We start from the raw sequence: 20,465 nt of genomic DNA, 5'->3' as shown, positions 1-20,465 counted from the left end.
TTATCATTTAAAAATGTATGTTTTATTTGCCTTTTTAAACGCCAACAATATTATTTGTTTAACAAAAAAATTTCTTATTTTTTAACAATATGTACATTTTGTTAGCCAAAAGAAACGTAGGGTGGTTCCATATATTTCTCAATAATCGGCTTTACGTCTTTGTAGACCCTCGGATTTTCTCTCACCTCAAAGGTCGAATTTATATTTAAATAAGTCAACGAATCTGGATTCGACATCGGCCACGTTACGTTCAAGAGAAGTGGATCCGCCTTAGGGGTTGGATTGCTAAAATTTAAATATATATCTCATCAAGTGGAAATGGATAAAAGAAAGTAATAAGCAACTTACTAATATTTAATAAAGTTGGTCCAAAGTGTCAAAAATCGGCGCATCATTAGCTGATCTTCTTCGGGAAATTGACTCATATCATTGTTATTTAGAAATTCCCACCAATAATGGAGGTCTTCCATGTGTCCAACTCTTTCAGCTCCTGAAAATCTGACATTTAATAATTTTGTTTTTAGATACTAACATATTTTATTATATTTTTTCCATAGCTAATGTTAAAGTGTTGCTATAACAACCGTTTTAACCAATGTTTACCACTATGACACAATTTTTTAATCACTATATTAAATACTGTGAAGAAAAGAAAATATCACATTTAAGTAGGCAAGTATTTGATTCAGTTGTATTAGGGGCAAATATCTCCATATTTCACCCTAAAAAAATGCATGTGACATGTGCATAAAATACAATATTGGAAATTTGGATCAAAATGACTATAAAATGCACATTGATCGAAAAGAATTAGCTCGACAGGAGAAAAGTGAAGACAAAAAAAAGGGCTGAAGATGGCCAATGCGTTCTCATGACTGCAGATGTACAGGCTGTCAAATTGTCACCATTCTTTAATGCCAGCGCCCTATACTACAAAACGAAGCTATGCGTCCACAATTACACTATATTTGATTTAGCAACACATGATGCTACTTGTTACTGGTGGAATGAATCTCAAGGTGAGCTTGTAGCTTCTGTTTTCGCTAGTTGCCTTATTGACTACTTGAATAAATATAAAAATTGGGGAGACCTATTGTAATTTGGCGGATGAAAACACAATTGAAAACAAATTAAAAAACAGAATTATCCATCTTCCTTGAGATTATGTTAGCGTAACGAAAGAAGCTCGACAAAATCCCCGACCATATAATGTGAAATACCTGTCATTTGACTTTTTCACAGATTATGCCAGCAACAAACTTTGTTCATCAATTAGGCCAGGATTACTCGTAGTCAATGAAATCAGGTGTCTCAAATATTTGCCAGAAGGTAAAATTATGTACAAATGTGTTTTTTCTGATGAATACAAAGAACTGCCACAACGGATAAAAATTCCAGAAAACCTAACTCTGGATTTATTGCCGAAATTATACAAAAATCCACTTAAAATAAAACAGACCAAATGGCAACACTTGCAGCAATTAAAGGAAATTTTGCCAAAAGAATGTCATCATTTTTATGACAGTCTTCCACATCAATAAATTTTTGTTTTTGGTAATTTGTTAGTTTAGTTTAGTTTCAATATCATTAAACGTTTATTTCTGTAATTGTTTGTTTTTGTTGATAATACCTCGTATCGTAATATTATGTACCTAGCGTAAAAAAATACCACGTATATCCACTTAAAAACTGAAAAAACTTCGAAGATTAGTTAAAAAAGTATATTTGAGTATATAAAATATACGCACAAAAGATTAAATGTTTAAATGCAAATAAATAGATGCACAAATCAGTTTTTTTGTGTCTTCTGTAAAATTCTCATTTTGGAGATAAGAGGTATTGTTTCTTAAGCATCGATATACAGATTAATTCTATAATTTTTACTTATAATTATACAAATTAAACAAAACTTCACAATAATTAGTTTGTTTAAACTGTATTTGTAATGTTTTTGAGAAAAGTAATTGTAAAAATATTAAGCATAATTCAAGAAAAACTAGTGTATATTCTCAAACAATTAATAATTTTTTATTATTTAATTATTATTAAAAGATATTATCTGTAATTATTATATTATTGTATTAAATGATTATTATTATTTCATAATATTTTCTGAAAATAATAAGAGAAAAGTAAAATTTTGCAAAATAAATATTTATTTTAAATTGTTTAAACAAATCGGTTAAATATGATCTATTATGATCTATCCCAATAGATACTTTAAATTAAAAATAAAGTAAAGCATCAGTTTTCGTTAGTTAGAACCAGAGATATTACAACTTTTGTTTTGAGTTATAAATTCAGCTTTTAAAATAATAAAATCGCTTCGGTTTTAAACGCTTTGTCTTTGGTGCATCAGGGACGGTACATTATTAAAGAAGTCGTTTTAAATTCTTTTTTTTTTTTAACCTTTATATTTGTAATCTTTCAAATAGTGCTTATTAAAAAAAGGGCTAATGGTTTCTAAGAGTTGTAAGACATTGTATTGGTTTTATAAAGATTGTATGAAAAAGTTGTCATTCCGAATATAAATACAGTACGTTAAGATCTCCCCTGTCACCACGACAGAAAATAGAAAATCATTTAGTAGCACGTAACAACGGATGCGCTTTACATCTCCTTCATTAGAATTCGATGTTTGTTTTCATTACGTAACCCGGTTCGTTTCTTAGAGTACATAAACTTGATAAAAATACACTGACCTTTATAAAGCTGTGCATTCGTATCGGTTTTTAATAATGTGAACAATTTTTTGTGTTTGAATTAAAAATAAAGGCGAATTTCTTTAAAGATAAAACAAAAAATATACTCTTACTAAAAATAAAAATAATTCCTAATAAAATAAGAAATAATTTCTTATGCCCTACAGAAATTATTCAAATATTTACCCTTCTACGACGGAATAGTATCCTAATCTGCCGTAAAAACTTCTGAGGATATATGAAAGAGTTTCTGCTGTAACAGATTGGAGACTTCTCTTACTTGAATTTTTATTTCATCTAAATTTTGGGCTCTAGCCTCAGGATGATCGTAGATGATTCTTTTTAAATATTTCCCAAAAAAAAAGAAGGTTATGGGTATAAGATCTCAAGATCGCGCAGGATACTTAATATCGCCGTTCCACTGATAACTCGATTCGGGAAAGTATTGTTTAATTACTCTCTAATAATTCGAGCGTTGTAAACTGAACAGCCATCTTGATGAAACCAAACATTCTCCAGATTTATGTCAGAAAGATTGTAAATAGCGGGAAGAACACGATTCTATAACAAATCGAGGTATACTCTACTATTCAAGTTGTCCTTAATGGACATATTATGTGGTCTCCTAAAATGCCAGTTCACACGTTAACTTTGAGGACGATGAATTTGATTACCAACACTTCTGTGCTGGTTTTCCCGCACCCAATACCTCGTATTGAAAGGATTGTGTCTCCCTACTAACGAAACAGAGGATTTATCGGTCCCATTTTTTCGCAACTTTTGAGGCAATAACAACTCCCAAAATTTTTAACAATATTATGAATTGACTGTAAGAGAAAATAAACTGCGTGAGAAAATAAAATTGTGTCACTTTTCCATATAATTTACAGGTCTTCACCTTTAGTATTTAAAATGAAATAAATTTAATCCTTTGCATATTTTGTTTATTGTATATTTTTATTGCCAAATTTATCCAAAGCAGTAGCAAGATATTTGTATCAAAGATTGTCTTGGGAAAATCGTTACTCCCTGGTCTATTAATACAGCTTTCTGATTGTAATAAAGGCTGCTACTAATTTGGATATCTATCATGTCCAATTTTTTTTTTTTCAAGTAATAATTGGATAAGCCGGCTATGTCTAACTTTAACAAAAGTTTTGTGATAATCTAAGAAATTATATCACTACCAACATATAATATACTATTATAATATAACCGTAAAATAATATTCAAAAACTTTCTAATTTATATCATAAAAAATGTAAGTTTTTAATTCTTTCTTATAAATATATCTTACCAGGAACAATGTAGATATCATCCATCATTCCACCTAGATCTCCCTTATAGGCGAACTGGTATACAAAGTAGGGTGCATGAACACATCCGAGTTCTATCTGTTTTCCAGTGGGCGTTGAAAAAGATTGATCGCTGCTCCACTGAAACGAGATAAAAATAAATTAACCCCAAGAAAATTTGGTATCTTATTTCTCATTAAAAGTATGTATATCTATCATATTACAGCTTAACCTTTGTTCGGATGATACGTCGTGACTTTATAAATAGGTACGTAACGTACACTGTCACAGGGGAGTTCGCGACGTTTGAAATATAAACTTGCTCGTAGGGAGTTGCTTGGTTTATTAACACTATTATAAAAAAAAAACATAATTCAGCAATTTATTTCCTATTTTTAAAGAAAAAATGTTGTTATTAACATTTTTTACCAAAATAATTAATAGCGAAAAAAACTAATGTTAAGCTTGTGTAGCCAATTTGGTGATAGGTTGTAGTTTCTTTCTCATAGGGTGAATATTTCTTTCTGATATTGACCACAGCTTAGCAATTCTCAATTTATTGAATGCATCTAAGTGAATGTATTAAACTAAGTTTTCGATGGTTGGGAGGGAGGAGTAAACCTAGGCAGTGTCAAGATATCTAACTTGCGCTCGCAGATAACACCGCACTTGTAGCGAATACTCCGAAAGAAATTAGCACTTTCTACCTTGAGATTAAAAAATCCAGTGGTAAAAAGTGCTAAGTTTGGACTCATCGTTAACTACAAAAAACCAATATCATGGTTACTATATTGTAGAATATTGCATGGTGTGAGGTAATCTCTCCTATGATATATTTCGGAGCTCTAGTTAACAACGAGGAGGCATTCGAAATCTGGCTATATAAGCGTATTCTTAAAATTCCTTGGACTGCAAACGTCTCAAACGAAAAATTCTTACGACTAAAATACTCTCTGCTACACGTCATCATGCAAGAAAGAGTAGGGGGAAAAAAAGGTTAGGGAGAAGGAAAAAATCTTGAAATTATTAGTAGATTAGTATTGAAAAGATAATATATGTACGTTGCAAAATATAGAAAAGCGTTTAAAAAAGTGATCACCAACCTTCGTTAGAAGACAGCACAAGAAGAAGAAACTAGCATATAGCCTCATACATAATTTTTCGTTTTGTTTTTTTTTTTATTGAATTCATGGATAAATCCCGCCGGAACTTGGTGATTTATATGACTAAAGTAATTTTATTGTCAATTGATTATCTTTCTGATTTATCACTTCTCTTTCCCTACGCCAGTTTCCCCTAGAATCATAAGGTATAGTCTCCAGTCCAATCTGCGGGTGCTGTGTCTAGTAATATTATTTTTTAAGCAAAGTTCGCTCTAAAAAGTTGTTTCAAGATGTCTTCACTACACTTAAGTATTTTTGGAGCGAGAGCATTCTTATCTAAGGGCTTTTTGAGAGTATTTTATTTTAAACTTTAATATTTATACTGCCTGTTATGTCTTCTTTCTCCTTTCGCCCTTCTCAGTTCGTTAGTATAATAGTCACAGCTTTGTGATAATTGATCCCTCACCTGATTAATCACTCACTTTTGTCCTTTGATTTACACGGCTGCCATTCCATTAGGTCACTTTTGAGTTGAAATTGATTACTGCCTCTAAAAAAATATCTTTAATATCGATATGACAACTTTTTGAATTTTTTTGGCATTCATGTCTAGGTTCAGTGTATGCCTTATAGTTCCTTTAACCCTGTCTAAACAATATTACAAAAATGGCAGGAAGGGGTCTAGTTGGCCCAAAATCAAAAGAAAACATAGGTGCATTATATGGGGACTCTAAGGTAGGAGAGATTAATCTTCGTTTTCTCGCTATGCTATAGTGACTTGAGGAGGGTTGTAATGTGTTATTTTATGATATATTTTGGTTTCTACCCGTGATTATTTGTGTGGCAGCAGAAGAGGTTGAATTTTTTGTAAATATTGGCAGGGGAGGAAAACTGTTTCCGATATTTTCTAGTATGGAATATCTATTCTGAGTGAACAATCCCGAGAAGTATCGAATTCACAGTAAGTTTTTGTCTCGATGAAAGAAGTTTTTTGCTCAATCATTAGGTTTTTGATCTTCTGCAGTTCATATTTTGGACATTTCTTGGAAATAGATACATGATCCTTACTATTGCAATGGATGCACTGAATATCATTATCCTGGCACGCATGATCATCATTTTTGGTTTTTCCGCATTTTATGCAATGTTCCTGTGTACTGCGACACTGCTTGGAGATATGTCCAAATCTCAAACAATTATAACACTGAATGACCTTGTCAATATAGGTTTCCACAGAAAAAAACACACTATGTATTTATTGCAATGTAGCTAGGTAAAATATTTCCCTCAAAGGTGACTATTACAGTCCTTTTCGGTACATAGTTAGTTTTTCTTCCTTGTCAACCCTTCTAAAAGTTTGTTTGAAACCTAATATTGGAGAGGGAGATTCACTGTTATCTAATAAATAATTTTCATCGTATTGGGTATCAACATCTCTGATTAGACCTTTAATTTCTAGTAGATGATTAGGAATATAAGCTACCAAATTTTCATTTTTTAACTTTACATTTTTAACCAAATTATTTTCATCAGAAATTGACCTTAACAAAACTTTAATTCTGTGTTTTCCAATGCCTTTAATTTTAATAATATTGGTAATATTCAACTTTTTATGCAAAATATGCGCGACAGTTAAGGGATGCAAACGGCCTATATTTTTATTGTTTGTTTTTTTCTATGTAAACATAAACATTACTAAAATTGTACATATCTGATTTGACGTTGAAAAATTTTATCGCTACTGCTTTTTGTGCTGTTTCAACCTCTTCTTGTAAAGAAGCATATGTTACGAAACCTTAGGGACTAGACTATTAACTGGACGAAACTTACAACGAAAACTCTGCAAGCTAAAAATGGAATTATGGAGATCACGTACAAAGTAGAAATTTTAACACTGCAGGAAATACGGTGGACGGGAACCGGCACTCTTAACAAGAGAACCCGTTTTATATATTATAGCTGCAATTAAAGCCAATACATATATGTAGTGAATATATTGTTAATGTTGACTTAATATAGAATACAGTCAAAGAATATGCTAATGGTTCTTAAAAGGGAAATTCTTCGATTACAGTTAAACACTACAGCCAAGATAAACCGCAAAACTTACACGACGTTATTTTGGGCTTAATCTTTTTCTTAAATCCTCAATTATATCCTAACATATGGTTTAGAGATCTAGACTCTAACAAAAAGTAATGAAAACGTGTTAAGATTTTAACATGTTTCCAAAGAAATGTATGAAAGCGAGTCTAGGAAGTGTTAATTGACAATAGAGTATAGAGAAGACGATACAACTTCGAATTGTATAGCATATACCTACCCGAAACCAAATATCGTAAAATATATTAAGATAGGACTTCTGAGGTGGGTAGGGCATGTAATAAGGAAGGAAAAAATTAAGTAGCTAGAAAAATGCACCTTAATAGACTTATTAGTCTAGAGAAGACTAAAGAAGAAGGAAAAGACTGAGATCAAGGTTCTTTGATAACATCGATAAAGAAATGAGAAAGATGGGAATACGTGCTTGACGGAGAAAAGCAATGCATATGGTCGACTGGAGAGAAATTCTCGAGGAAGCTAGGACCCTCACAGAGTTGTAAAACCAGAATAATGATGATTTGATTTAATATCATTCGTATGATTTTGCATATATTTTTTGTAATTGTCATTAATTTCTTGTAGTTTGTTGATAAACATGCATTTAGATTCTGCATTTTATTTGTGGAGAAACTCATTAAAAATACGTCGCTTTCTAGTTGTCTTTGTGAATTTTTTATTTTACTGTTTCATATGTGCTTTTAACTATTTTTATTAATATCAGAAACGTGCAATTTGCTTTTTATTTTATTTGAAACAAACAAGACTAAAAGCTACTTACTCTAATATATGCAGCAAAATCTTCCATAAAAGTGCTGTTAGTATATACTTGTTTCATCAGAACTCCGGCACGAGTTCGATTCTCTGGAGACATATTGAGATTGGCATGTATAAGGAGACTGGGATCATTGTCAAGTCCTTGCAATAAGTTTGTGTTGTTTCTATTGGTAGCTAAGTATACACAATATTAAAAAATTTTATTTTTTTTTCTCATTTTGCTTTCACAAAAAGTTATTTTTTTAACATATTCTTATTAGCTACCATTCTGATTGTTTCTATATAACAACTAAGAATTAAAACTACTTAATGGTTACCATGAATATTACTTACTTATGTCCTTAAAGGTTTTTAAATATTTTAACATATGTATTACTATTTATGAATCAATGATGAATATATTTAGTAGGGAATTATGTGTCATATTGATAGTGAAGATGTTTGTATAATTAACCAAACTTACATAGAAGTAAGAACTTCTTGTGGATAATGGTATATTGTTTATTAAAATAATTTAAAAATTTTATTCAAAATGATTACAAATCTTCAAAATGTTTTCGGTCCAGTCGGACCTTCATCAGTAAAAAAGCCTAAAAGTATATTTCCACTTTAAAATGACAAAAAACCTAAGGTAAAATTTTGACTGGTAAGTTACAACACATAAATTGTGGTTTATAACGGAGCACAATAGATATAATACGTTCGTTCAGGATCGGGAATAATTACAAGGTAAGTACTTGGGATTATAATGATATACGATAGAAAAAATATACTTAAAAATAAAAAATTAAACAAAAATTTTTAAGAAATTGTACTAAACGCTAGCTCCAAGTCTAGGACAAAGGAGACACGCCAGGAGACATAAAAATATTGTAACAAATTAGCATGCTTTCGACGTGTGGTACGTGGCACAATTCTCAGATGGATGAATCTAGAACATACGATGGATGCCGTTATCAATAGCGCCTGCCTTCGGGAAACTATCGACGAGGCGAATAGAGATAGACTACTCCAGATTATTGTCGAATAAAACTTTATCGTACTGTAAGCTTATAAATAAATATATTTATATTAATTAGAACCGCTCATTTTATTAAACACGTTGCAGTGGAGTCATGGTATTAGATAATTTATTTAATTGAGAAATAAATTAAACAGTAACTCTTGGAAAGACTTTTAAATTTTTTAAAAGTATTGTTTGTCGAGAACATTTGCGTAGTTTGGTAAAGATTTTCGTAAAAAAGAACATTTAAAAAGTACGTGTGAGCGGCTTGCAGAACTGTTAGTAAAATATTTATGTGAACAACTAGAAGAACGGGATGAAGACTTCAGCTAGTCCAAGAAGATCCTTCACGAACGACTGAAGGACATTCTCAACAGAAATGGAAATAACCCAGAGATATTGCAGTTACAATCGGCAGAAGGAGCAGTTTTAACGAAAATAATTAAGAAATTTGAAAATATCTTTCAAATGATTGAGGAAACGTCTAAAAATAATGATGATACATTCCAAAATGGTTCTCAAGTGATTAAAAAAATTTATAAAAGAATGATCTCTTCTCTGAGACTTCTCAAATTATTAAAGAATGTACTCAGAAATATGTACTCAGAACAGTCATAAATTCGAACAATTTTCTAGAACATTCGATAAGGTACAAAAAAATGTAAATCACTTAGAAGAGAAGATCAATCAATTAGAGAGCATAATCTTCTTCTTCTTCTTAGCCTTCTGTCGTCCATGTTTGGACGTAGACCTCTCCCAACTCCTTCCATCGGTCTCTATCCTGAGCAACATATTTCCAATTTGTCCGGCTATTATTTTAATGTCATCAACCCATCTCATCTGTGGTCTTCCTCTTGGTCGTTTACTTTCGTAAGGTCTCCAATGTTGTATTGTACTATTCCAACGTTGGTCTCAGGATTTGGCCTAGGTAGATATATTCCTGGATTTGTTCTATCTCACTGCCATTTATAGTTATATGTCTGGGGTCATCTGTGTTTGTGTTTATTTTTGTTTTTTTTATATTCTTTTTTAGGCCGACGTATAGTGAGCTGGCTGCTAGTTCCCCCATCATAATTTGCAGTTCCTCGAATGTGCTCGCTATAATCACTATGTCGTCAGCGAATCTGAGGTGGTCTTACTTGTTGCCATTAACGTTAATGCCAAAGGTTGACCAATTTGTAGTTTTGAAGACGTCTTCTAAGGCTAGGTTAAAAAGCTTTGGCGATATTACGTCTCCTTGTCTCACTCCTCTCTTAATGGGGATGTGATTTGTATTTTCGTCTAGCTGTACTATCATAGTTGCATTTTCATATATATTATGTATTAGTTGCCTATATCTCGAATCTATTCTACAATTATTAATTGCTTGTTGTTCTATGGCCCACATCTCGATACTATCAAACGCCTTTTCATAGTCGACGAAGGCAAGAAATACGGGTAGTTGGTATTCATTTGACTTCTCTATTAACGTTCTCATTGTTCATGCTGTTCAACCGGTTGATAATTGTCCATTTTGTAGGTTAACTGGTTGTTAATAATTCTCATAAATAGTTTGTATACTTGACTGAGCAACGATATAGGTCTATAATTCTGTAGATCACATTTGTCCCCTTTTTTGTGTAGGAGTATTACTAGACTCTTGTTCTAGTCTTTAGGGATCTTGCTAGTATGGAGACATCTATTAAATAGCTCTGTTAGTACAGGGATTGTTAATGTCTTGCTTGTTTTCAAGAGCTCGGCAATTATACCGTATAGAGATACCTTATACCTATAGAGAGCATAAAAACCAATACAATCTACCACCAGTTAATGCAGTAGTTTTAGATTCTGTAGTGAAAGAAAAATAATTGAGGGATGAAACGACACATCATATCATATTTGATGGGAAGCCTTGTTGGTCCATATACCTTAGACAATTTGAAGCAATTGCGACAGCTAATCTTTGGATCGAACAAGAAAAGGTTGTTTCCTTGACTGTTGCTTTACAAAGTGATGCTGCGGATATCCTAAGATTTCTAAGCGTAAAGAAAAATGTTACCAGACCTTGATCACTCGACTAGACACGATGGAGATCTCCTACTACAACAAGTCTACAAATTACAACTTAGCAGTAAAATTTAACAGACAAGTTAAAATTGGCAAAATTTTAAAGCAGATGTTGCTCGTATCGTGCAATTGGCTTATTCAGAGGCACCAGGCAACATTTTTTAAGAAATTGCTGTAGATACCTTAGTCAATGGGTTGAGAGTGAACTACAGAAAATTTTGCGACTAGCAAGATCGAAAGTTTTAGATGAAGCACTCGCCATTGCCTTGTAACACTTAACATCTAGTCAAGTTTCACGAAGCTATCGAGTACGAACCTCTGAAGCAAGTGACGAACAAACCAATAAATGTCTGGATGAAATCGTATGGAAAATAGTTCGTAACACAATGTCAAAAAGGTACGAGCCCAGATGTTGAAATGGTGGCGACGCAGGTAACATTCTCCATAAATTGCAAGGAAATAATCCAACAGTCAAAAAGCCTGAACAGATTGAACAACCCTTTTCCATAACGTTTAAAATTGATTGGTGTCAATAAGACCAGAACAACACCCCTGCATCTTTAATGAGTTGGAATAGTCGAGAGGATGAATCGAACAATGGGTAAACACCTGTCCAAAGTTGTCTCCAAACATCAAAGAGATAGGTAACAGCACATTCATTTATTCCTAATGGCCTACCGCTAAACCGTGAATGAAACTAGAGGCCAGACTCCCACCGACCTAACGTTGGGTCGTGAAGTTCATTTGCTCTGCGATCTAGAGTTTGGCTGGAGACCTTTCGAAGAACATGTTGCAAGCGGAGAATATGTCGACCACCTGAAGTTTAGAATGAACAACATTCGTAAACTTTCCCGACAAGGCATCCAGTTAACCAGTGATAGAATAAAAGATAAATATGATTCTCGATGCAAGAATGAAAGCTTTGAAGTAGGTGACCCTGTTTGGCTTTATAATCCACAACGCCGTCGAGGCTTATCTTTTTAACGTATAAATGGTGTAATATACCGAATTAAGAAGTTACCGAAAGGTAAACCAAAAGTTGTTTGCACAAATCGTCATCCACCTTATGGTAGCTCAAATGGAATAGAAGAGGTACGAAGCCTTCAACATGAGAACAAAGATGACTAGCGATCAAGCTTTAATGAATTTATGTCAAATTACGCAGAGAGAAAGAGTGCTAGATTCGGCGTGACCACAGAAGTTCAACAGGATCGTTTTAGTGTTCCGCATAACGTCTCTTTAACCCACTGCGATGCCAAAGACCTTAAGATAACTAAAGGAATCTCGTGTGCATTCAATAAGAAGTTAGGTCGTTTGGACGAGTTAAAAAATCAAGTCGTTGATCTTTGCTGTATATGGGGACCACAGTTGGCCTTACCAAAGATAGACCATGCACTAGAAAATCAAGATTGGAAGTACGAATTACTGTGTGTTGCTGATTAGGACGTCTAAATCTAAGAGGGGAGCAATGTAACAGAATAGCATACCTCTGACGCATGGTACGTGTCACAATTCTCAAAAGGATGAATCTAGATATCGATAAAACCATCGATACGATCGATGGTTTTATCATTCAAAAAGTTACCGATGAGGCGAATAGAAATGGACTACTCCAGATGATTCTCGAATAATACTATATATGATTCTAAAATAGATCGAGAAGAAACAGAACGAGAAGTCCAGTTTGAGAACAATGTGTGAAAAATAAGTATAAGTTTTTGTTTGTGGGTTAAGTTGGTGATAGCAGAATAGATGTAGGCAAATCGAAACCAGGTCTAGAATCCCAAACTTCTTGTGTCCAAAGAGACCCCTTACTCTGTAAGTAAAGAAAGAAAATTTATATAAAGTTTGTACGAGATAACCATTTTGCTGAAAGAGTGCCATTATTATTATTTTGAAACGAGTCGGAGGTTTAATTTTGGAGAGAATCTCAACGAGTACTGTTTTGTGTAACAGTTTTGGAAGGTGGAAGCAGATCCACACGTGTTTGGAGAATTGGACAGTTTTGGACAATTTTGGAGACTAAATCAGTGTTCGTCGGGAAACATCACAATGAGTAAATCAAAAAGGTCACTCAAATTATTTGTGAAATAAGCGTTGTATTTGTACCAGATATGTTTTTTTTTTAAACCCATATCATAAAGTAATTGATTAAAAAGAATTATTTTTTATTTTTTTTTAAGTTAATTAAAATAATTTTTACAGTAAATTAAATAACTTGTTTTAAAAAGGAGATACCAAAATTAAGTTTTGTTTTTTTTTGAGGAATAGATAGTAAATTGTACATCATCTTTATTTTTATATTGCTATATGGTATTAAAATAAATGGTGTTTTTTTGAAGGTCATAAACTGTGAATATCATATTTATTCTTCTTGTCTATCATAAAGAAAGCGAGCATCCAGAAAATACTAGAAGCCACGAATTGAAAATAAAATATTTTTGTTTGTAGTAAAAAACACTGAGAAATTCAATCTAATTTAATTTAATGTAATTTAATTAAATTTACCTTAACTTAAATTTAAGCAGATCATAATAATATATGTATATATATATATATATATATATATATATATATATATATATATATATATATGTTAAACTAAAAGGATAAACTCTAAAGTATTAAGGTATCTACGAGAGAGAGAGAGAGAGAGTTGGACAGACAAAAACAGAAAAGCATATGAGGCAATTAAGAAATTTCACTTATAAACTGATAATAAAAGAATAAAAAAGATGAGTAAATGCAACCTAATATAACTAAAATTTTTAGACTTGTATATCTAAGATAAACTCACTCTTATGTAAGCTCCAAAATCGTTGACAAAAGTCGTTGATGTATAAACTTTCTTCATTAACTTTCCTGCTATGTGTCGATTTTCTGGTGACATATTTAAATTTTTATGTATGAGCAGCTCTGGATTATCATCAAATCCTTTTAAAGTTCCATTACTTCGATTTTTTGCTTAAATAATAAATCCAATTAAAAAAATTATTGAAGTGATTCTAAATACTTAGCCTCCAAATAATAATTGAGACTCAAAAAGTGACAGCAGAAAATGAAAACGGAAGGAGACAAGGTAACTACTATTTATATGTAAATTTGTTTATTTAAATTAACGTGTATGTGACATTCATAGTCATTAGAACTAGTTCTTCGTCTTCTTCTTCTTCAGTGCCTTATCCGGTCCGGATGTTGGCAATCATCAAGGCTATCATGGTTTTGTTGACTGCTTTGCGAAACAGCTCCGCGGAGGTCATCCCAAACCATTGTCAGAGGTTTTTCAACCACGAGATACGACGGCGCCCCGGTCCTCTCCTGCCAAATACTTTACCCTGCATAACGAGTTGAAGAATTCGATATTTTTCTTCGTTTCGCATCACGTGCCATCAGAACTAGTTACAGTTAGAGTTATTATGATAGATATGATAAACTGCAAATAATATAATTGATAGATTCGACCGTTACTTCATGAAAATTCATTTTATATAATAAAACACTGAAAACTTTGTTTTCAAAAACTTCCACAAAATTTACTATAAACTCTTATCACTACAGCTGTTTCAGCTGATTGCCTTTCTCAAGTGATCTATTTTTGGCATGCGTTTACATTTTATAGTCTTTAATGAAATAGGTTGAGGAGGCGAGAACTGTTTGTCTCAAGTTGGTCATTCAGAATTATATTTGTGTTTTTTAAATTGTTAATTTCCATAGATTCTAACAAAGATAGCCTAAGGCCTTTATTTTGACTATGAAGGATTTTAAATTCGTCATTAAAAGATTGGATATAATCTAGAAGGTGAAGTGCGTATGTAGAATCTGTTTTTCTATTATTAAAATCCCTTTTATGTTCTGCTATTTGTTTATTGAAATTTCCACCAGTTTGACTGATGTAAGTTTTTGGGCAGTCGTCACATTTAAGTTTGTGTACACCACTGTGTAAGTGCTTTTTATTTTGGCTCTTGTTGTTTTTAATATATTTGCCTAAGTTGTTATTTGTTCTGAAACCTTTTTTATCGTTTCTTTTTTATGTGTTCGGCTATTTTTGTTAATATTTTGCCTGTATATGTAATCGAGCAGAAGGTACTAGGTTTTTTCTCTGGTGGTGGAAATACTAATTTCAGGGCTTTTTTGTGTAGTTTCTGATTTATAATTAATTATTTGTTCGTTGTATCCATTGCTTACTGATATATGCTTAATAATATAACATACTATGTATGTTACATAGTATATATATATATATATATATATATATATATATATATATATATATATATATATATATATTTATATGTGTGTGTACTTTTCTCCATTCTTTCTGTCCTCTTAACATTATGTTTAATATGTTTCTTTCACCCAGCTAGAAACCCATTTGCCTCTCGAAATCTGCACTCTCATTTGCCATCTCTCACAGTTTAAAATGTGGACGCGAGCGTCCGGTACCCCACAAACAGTACAGTCTGCCGAGGCAGATTTGCCTATTCTATTTTTGAAGGTGCCAAAACTACCATGTCCGGTCAGAAACTGCGTCAGGAAGTAGTCTAGTTTTCTAAACTTACATTCTCACCACGGCTCATCAGCAATAAGCTCCTTCATTCACCTTGCCTTTCCGCTATCATTTGCCCATTCTCTCTGCGACTCTGCTATCGTTATTTCTCTCTCATTCTCATCTATATTTACATCCAACCTCCTCGCGTACACCCTCGCTCGCTCTTTGCACAACAAAACGATCGGTATCACTGCTCCAATGATATATAGAACCTCATTTGAAACTGTCCTATATGCGCTAGATACCCTGAAGAGCAAACGCTATTCGCTTTTGCGAAGTCTCCATTAGCTTAGCGTATTTCGCAGTATTTAGTACGCTACACCACACGGGGGCAGCGTAGGTTACCACCTATTGAAAAACTCCATTTAGCACCTTTCTTTTGGTGCTACCTGGGCTCCAATGTTTGGCATCAGCCGAATCAACGCCTCAAAATTTCGGTTCGCCTTCTCTACCGTCTTTTGGATGTGTGCTCCCAACCATAGTCCTTCCGATGACCAGACTCCCAGATATTTAATCGATTTAATCGGTGCAACCTCCACACCTTCCACTTTAAAGTGAAGAGAGGAGTTTTCCGGGCTCCCTTTAAGAACTGTCATCTCAGTTTTCTGAGGTGCTAGCTATAGATCGTTCTCTCTGATCCACCTACCAATGTGACGCAAGGCTGTGTTGGCCGCATTAGCCATGTCCGTTTTGTGACTCGCCTTCGCAAGCAGTGCGAGATCATCGGCATAAGCTACAAGAGCCTTGGCATCCCCTTGGCATCTGTAGCCTCAACACCACGTCTTACAGGACATTCCACAGAATGGGACCTAGTACTGAATCCTGCGATAAACTGATGCTGGTATCTTTTTCTCTTATGGACCTGTTAGTAAAGTATCTGTCAATTACTTTGACCAGGTACTTACTAACACCCAATTCGCTCAGTCTGTACATATTTTTTTTCCATGATACCATATTAAAGGCATTCTTGACATCAAGCAGGATGAGAGCCACCCATCTCTTTGTATCCTGCGTAACTCTTAGCCGCATTGGTTGTCGTATTCGTGCAAATATCTTTAGTGTATTTCTTAATTACTTATTCAGTTAAAGTGGCTAAAACTTTGCAGAGATGTAGCTTTGGTCATGCTGATCAAAAGTTCTTAGTGCCTTAAGACTCAGAATTTATTTATTTGTGAGTTATGAGCTTTAAAGCATCAGTTTTTAGTCCATTTTTTAAAATCAAAAATTTGGAAATGTACCGTCTCGCGCATTCAATATACGACATCTAAATCTCAATTAAAACGAATATAGTAACTAATGGCAAGTGGCTGCTTTTTGTGGAGGGTAAGTACAACGTAAATCCAAATTTTTGTGCAATTTGGTGGTGACGAGGCAAATTACAGGGTATCGCTGTATTTCACGTTTATTTCACACTGGACTAAAATAGTGAAGGCGACTTAGAACAAAAGCTGGAACATTGAAGACATGCTCTTGAGAAAAAATATTTAAAAATTAGGAGGATAAAACAGAGTATTTAAAATGTTCATTTAAAGATGAAGTTACTTCACTTAAAATGAAATATTTGGATAGTGAAATGAATATGAAAAGTAAGTTTTAAGCAACTAGGACCAGTAAATGCTTTCAGCAGAATTAAGATGGAATGAATGAAGTGGACGGAAGCGAGTGGTGTGTGACAGAAAAATTACGATGCGGAACTGAAAGTTGGGCAGTTAAAAAGCAAGAGGAAAAAAATGCATGGGTAGGAAATGAGAATGCTGGTAGATGGATGTGAAAAGTGACAAAAAAAGGATAAAATTAAGAATGAGTATATTAGAGAAAGTCTAGGAGAGGCACTAATTGTTGCCAAAATGAGAGAGAGTAGGTTAAGATGGTTTGGTCATGTTTAACGTCTAGATGTTAATCACCCAATACGAAGAATCGCTGATCTGCGGCTTTCTGGAAGTAGTAGGAGTGGAAGATCAAAGAAGATCTGGGGGAGACGCTTAGGCAGGACATTTTGGTAAAGGGTATTGATATTGATATACTCAAGATAGAAACTTATTATGGAGAAATTTAATTGGGGAAGCCGACTCTATATAGGGATAAAGGCAAAAAAATGATGGTATCAAGTGAATTCTAATGATATAAAATAATAAGTCCATCTATGATTTTTGCTCTAAGTAATATAATTAGAAAAAATTTACTCTATTTTATTAATATTTATTATTATTAACTAACCACCTTTCAACATAAGTAAAGTGTACTCAAAATCTTTTAAGAATTACAGAAACATATATTCATTTTTTGAGAAAGCTTAATGAGACTTATAATGTATAAAAAATAATGAAAGACCACTATTTTACTGATAATTGGTTAATTTATTAAAACATACCGTATTTTATCCACTCTTCGGAATTAAAGCCAATCATCATTGGGACTTTTTTAAAGTTGCCATCCATAAAACTTTGTAAGGGAAGAAGAGAATAGTAACCACTTTTTTCTATCATGTTGCCATAAGTACGACCAGCCTTAAAAATTAATATTTATTTGTATACCTATTTTTTTAAATAGTACTACATAAGTAAAAATAATTAAATATTGATTTTTCTACAATAACCGCAATCGACAGTACTTCGATATGAATGTCTAATGCATTTTAAATAGATGAATACGCCAGTTAGGTAATAATTAGTCACGTAGTTAATCCTTTGGATGTTAAGATATTACGGTTTAAGAATTATTTTTTAATATTAAGATATTCATTATATTAAGCTGGTTGTCCCTATACAATCAAATAATATTGTAATCAAAGAGAGAAATATAACGAGGAATGATCAATTCAAACACTAGTCACTGCGAATTTTATTTTTAGAGTGCTGTTATTTTGCTGTTAAACTTTTCATCATATATTTGATTATTGTAGCCATTATATAAAATCTTACTGCAGGATCACTACGTTCATAACGTAGTTTATCAAGCTCACATTTTTACAAACATTTAAAACTACGAGAATACATTGATATAGAATTTTTCATATAAAAATGATTGCACGTCATTCAAGATTTACGACGTCAGAACCCCACAGCGTTGCCAAAACATCAGAATAGTTAGTAAGTGAGGAATTTTTAAAATGTTAACTGTTTGTCAAACTATTATATTAACAGTAAATACACTAAGTTTTAAGACTACTGCAACACACTAAAATACATAAGAAAACATTTTAATACAAAATTATATATTCTAAATTTTAAACTTACCTCTTTTAGAGCATTAATAGTAAAAACGTCCCGCCATTATTTATTGTTCAAAATAATTTATCTTATATGAAAGCTTATCAGCTTTCTACAGACTATTTAGTTGTTGTGACATAGCACAATCACAATGCACAACAATAATTAGTTTTTAAAGCTATTAATCTAAATTTAATATGTATTTATAAATACAATTTATTAATATATAATATATTATGATCAAATTGTGTAAGAAATCAAAACATAAACAAAATTCTTACTCTAAAAAAGCGGCAAAAAACTTTAAACAATTTTGCCACGAGCTGAACTGTCAATTGAACAAGTGACGTCAATTTGTATAAATTGTGACGTGCAACGTTTTTACTTTGAAAAATAGTATAATAGGTGGCTAGTCAAAAAGTGGCTTAAGTTAATTAATACTAATTAATTTTTGACAAAAAAATTATTTGGTTAATTTATTTTTTAAATAAAATACGCTACCCATGGTGTATATGCATGTTTTTTAAATCAATTTTAATCTCTTTTTTTTTTCTTAATAGCATGATATAAGTTTGCCTGAGAAAAATTGCTCGAAAATTATGGTTGCCAGTTGTTAAACACTGGACGCGACGTATCAAAGAAAAAATAAAAGACCGCTAGCGCGTAACGCTAATGGTTTGAAGTGTCAGTTACGCGTGTTTTTAAAGCATGCCTCGATAGATACAGTCCATCTAATTTACAAACCGTTGCACGTCATTATCTACGTCAGAGATTGAAGTTGACATAGTTGCCAAAGTATAAAAAAGTCCTGAATCCATTTTAAATCAAATAGGACACATAATTATTATTATACTCTTTACAACGGCTATTTAAACTCTTACGTGATATTTTTGAAAGAAAACACTAATTTTGTTTTAAAAAGAACAGATTTTATTAAATAGGTAAAAATATAAAACAAGAGGTATTCACATTAAAATTTAAAATAATAAAGTACAAAAAGTGTCAACACCGCAACTGTCAAATAAGTGTTACCAATTTATGCCAAAATTTGACCTTCGTTCGATTACAGTTACAGTGTGTTCCGAACAAATGTTCTTCATAAAAACGATTTATAATGCATTTATACAAATTAAGTGAAACATATTATTCTCTATTTCTTTAAGTTAACATTAATAGAAATCTTTAAATATTAGTTCTACGCGTATATAATAAAATATGTCTAGTGGCTGTAATTCCAGTGTACTCGGCAAAGTGATTCTAAAAAAGAACACACCTACCGCCTAAATATTTCGTGTTAATATCATGTGACGTCACGGGCTATGACGCCGATGACGTGCAACGTTATGTAAATCAGATGAAGTATATATAATAATATACACATTATCACTTATCAACCATTGTCTTTGCGCACTCACTATATCTTACTTTATCTTGGATAAATCGCGTTTTTACCAGCTGGTAATCTTGCTTTGCGACCATTTTTCTCAGGCAAGCTTGTATAGCTTGTATATATATATTAAAAAAAAATAAAATTTAGTTTGATATAAAAAATACATATATGCGCCATGACCAGCGTATTATATTTAAAAAATAAATGAACGAAATAAAATTGTTCTTCAAAAACTAATTACTATTATTTAAACTAAAAATATTTGCGGCCATTTTTTGATTGGAAACTTCT

General features: G+C 32.4%; 1 protein-coding gene across 2 annotated transcripts in view; it reads right to left on the bottom strand.

Annotated features, from left to right (window-relative positions):
- Positions 1-20,465, bottom strand: part of LOC140450183 (juvenile hormone esterase-like) — a 49,302-nt gene continuing 28,837 nt past the window's right edge. Inside the window, exons 7-11 of one of the 2 annotated variants that reach the window (XM_072543650.1) lie at positions 17,947-18,082; positions 13,824-13,990; positions 4,000-4,138; positions 349-490; positions 1-285 (exon numbers count right to left, since the gene is read on the bottom strand). In XM_072543650.1, the coding sequence (XP_072399751.1) occupies positions 102-285; positions 349-490; positions 4,000-4,138; positions 13,824-13,990; positions 17,947-18,082 (768 nt within the window). In that variant the 3' untranslated portion in view covers positions 1-101. Of the gene's footprint in view, positions 286-348; positions 491-3,999; positions 4,139-7,981; positions 8,152-13,823; positions 13,991-17,946; positions 18,083-20,465 lie in introns of both variants that reach the window. The other variant, XM_072543643.1, reaches the window with a different exon arrangement.

The sequence above is a fragment of the Diabrotica undecimpunctata genome, chromosome 1 (genome assembly GCF_040954645.1).
Source record: "Diabrotica undecimpunctata isolate CICGRU chromosome 1, icDiaUnde3, whole genome shotgun sequence".
NCBI lineage: Eukaryota > Metazoa > Arthropoda > Insecta > Coleoptera > Chrysomelidae > Diabrotica > Diabrotica undecimpunctata.
Note: the sequence above shows the minus strand (reverse complement) of the source record. Positions and strands in the feature narration are given on the sequence as shown.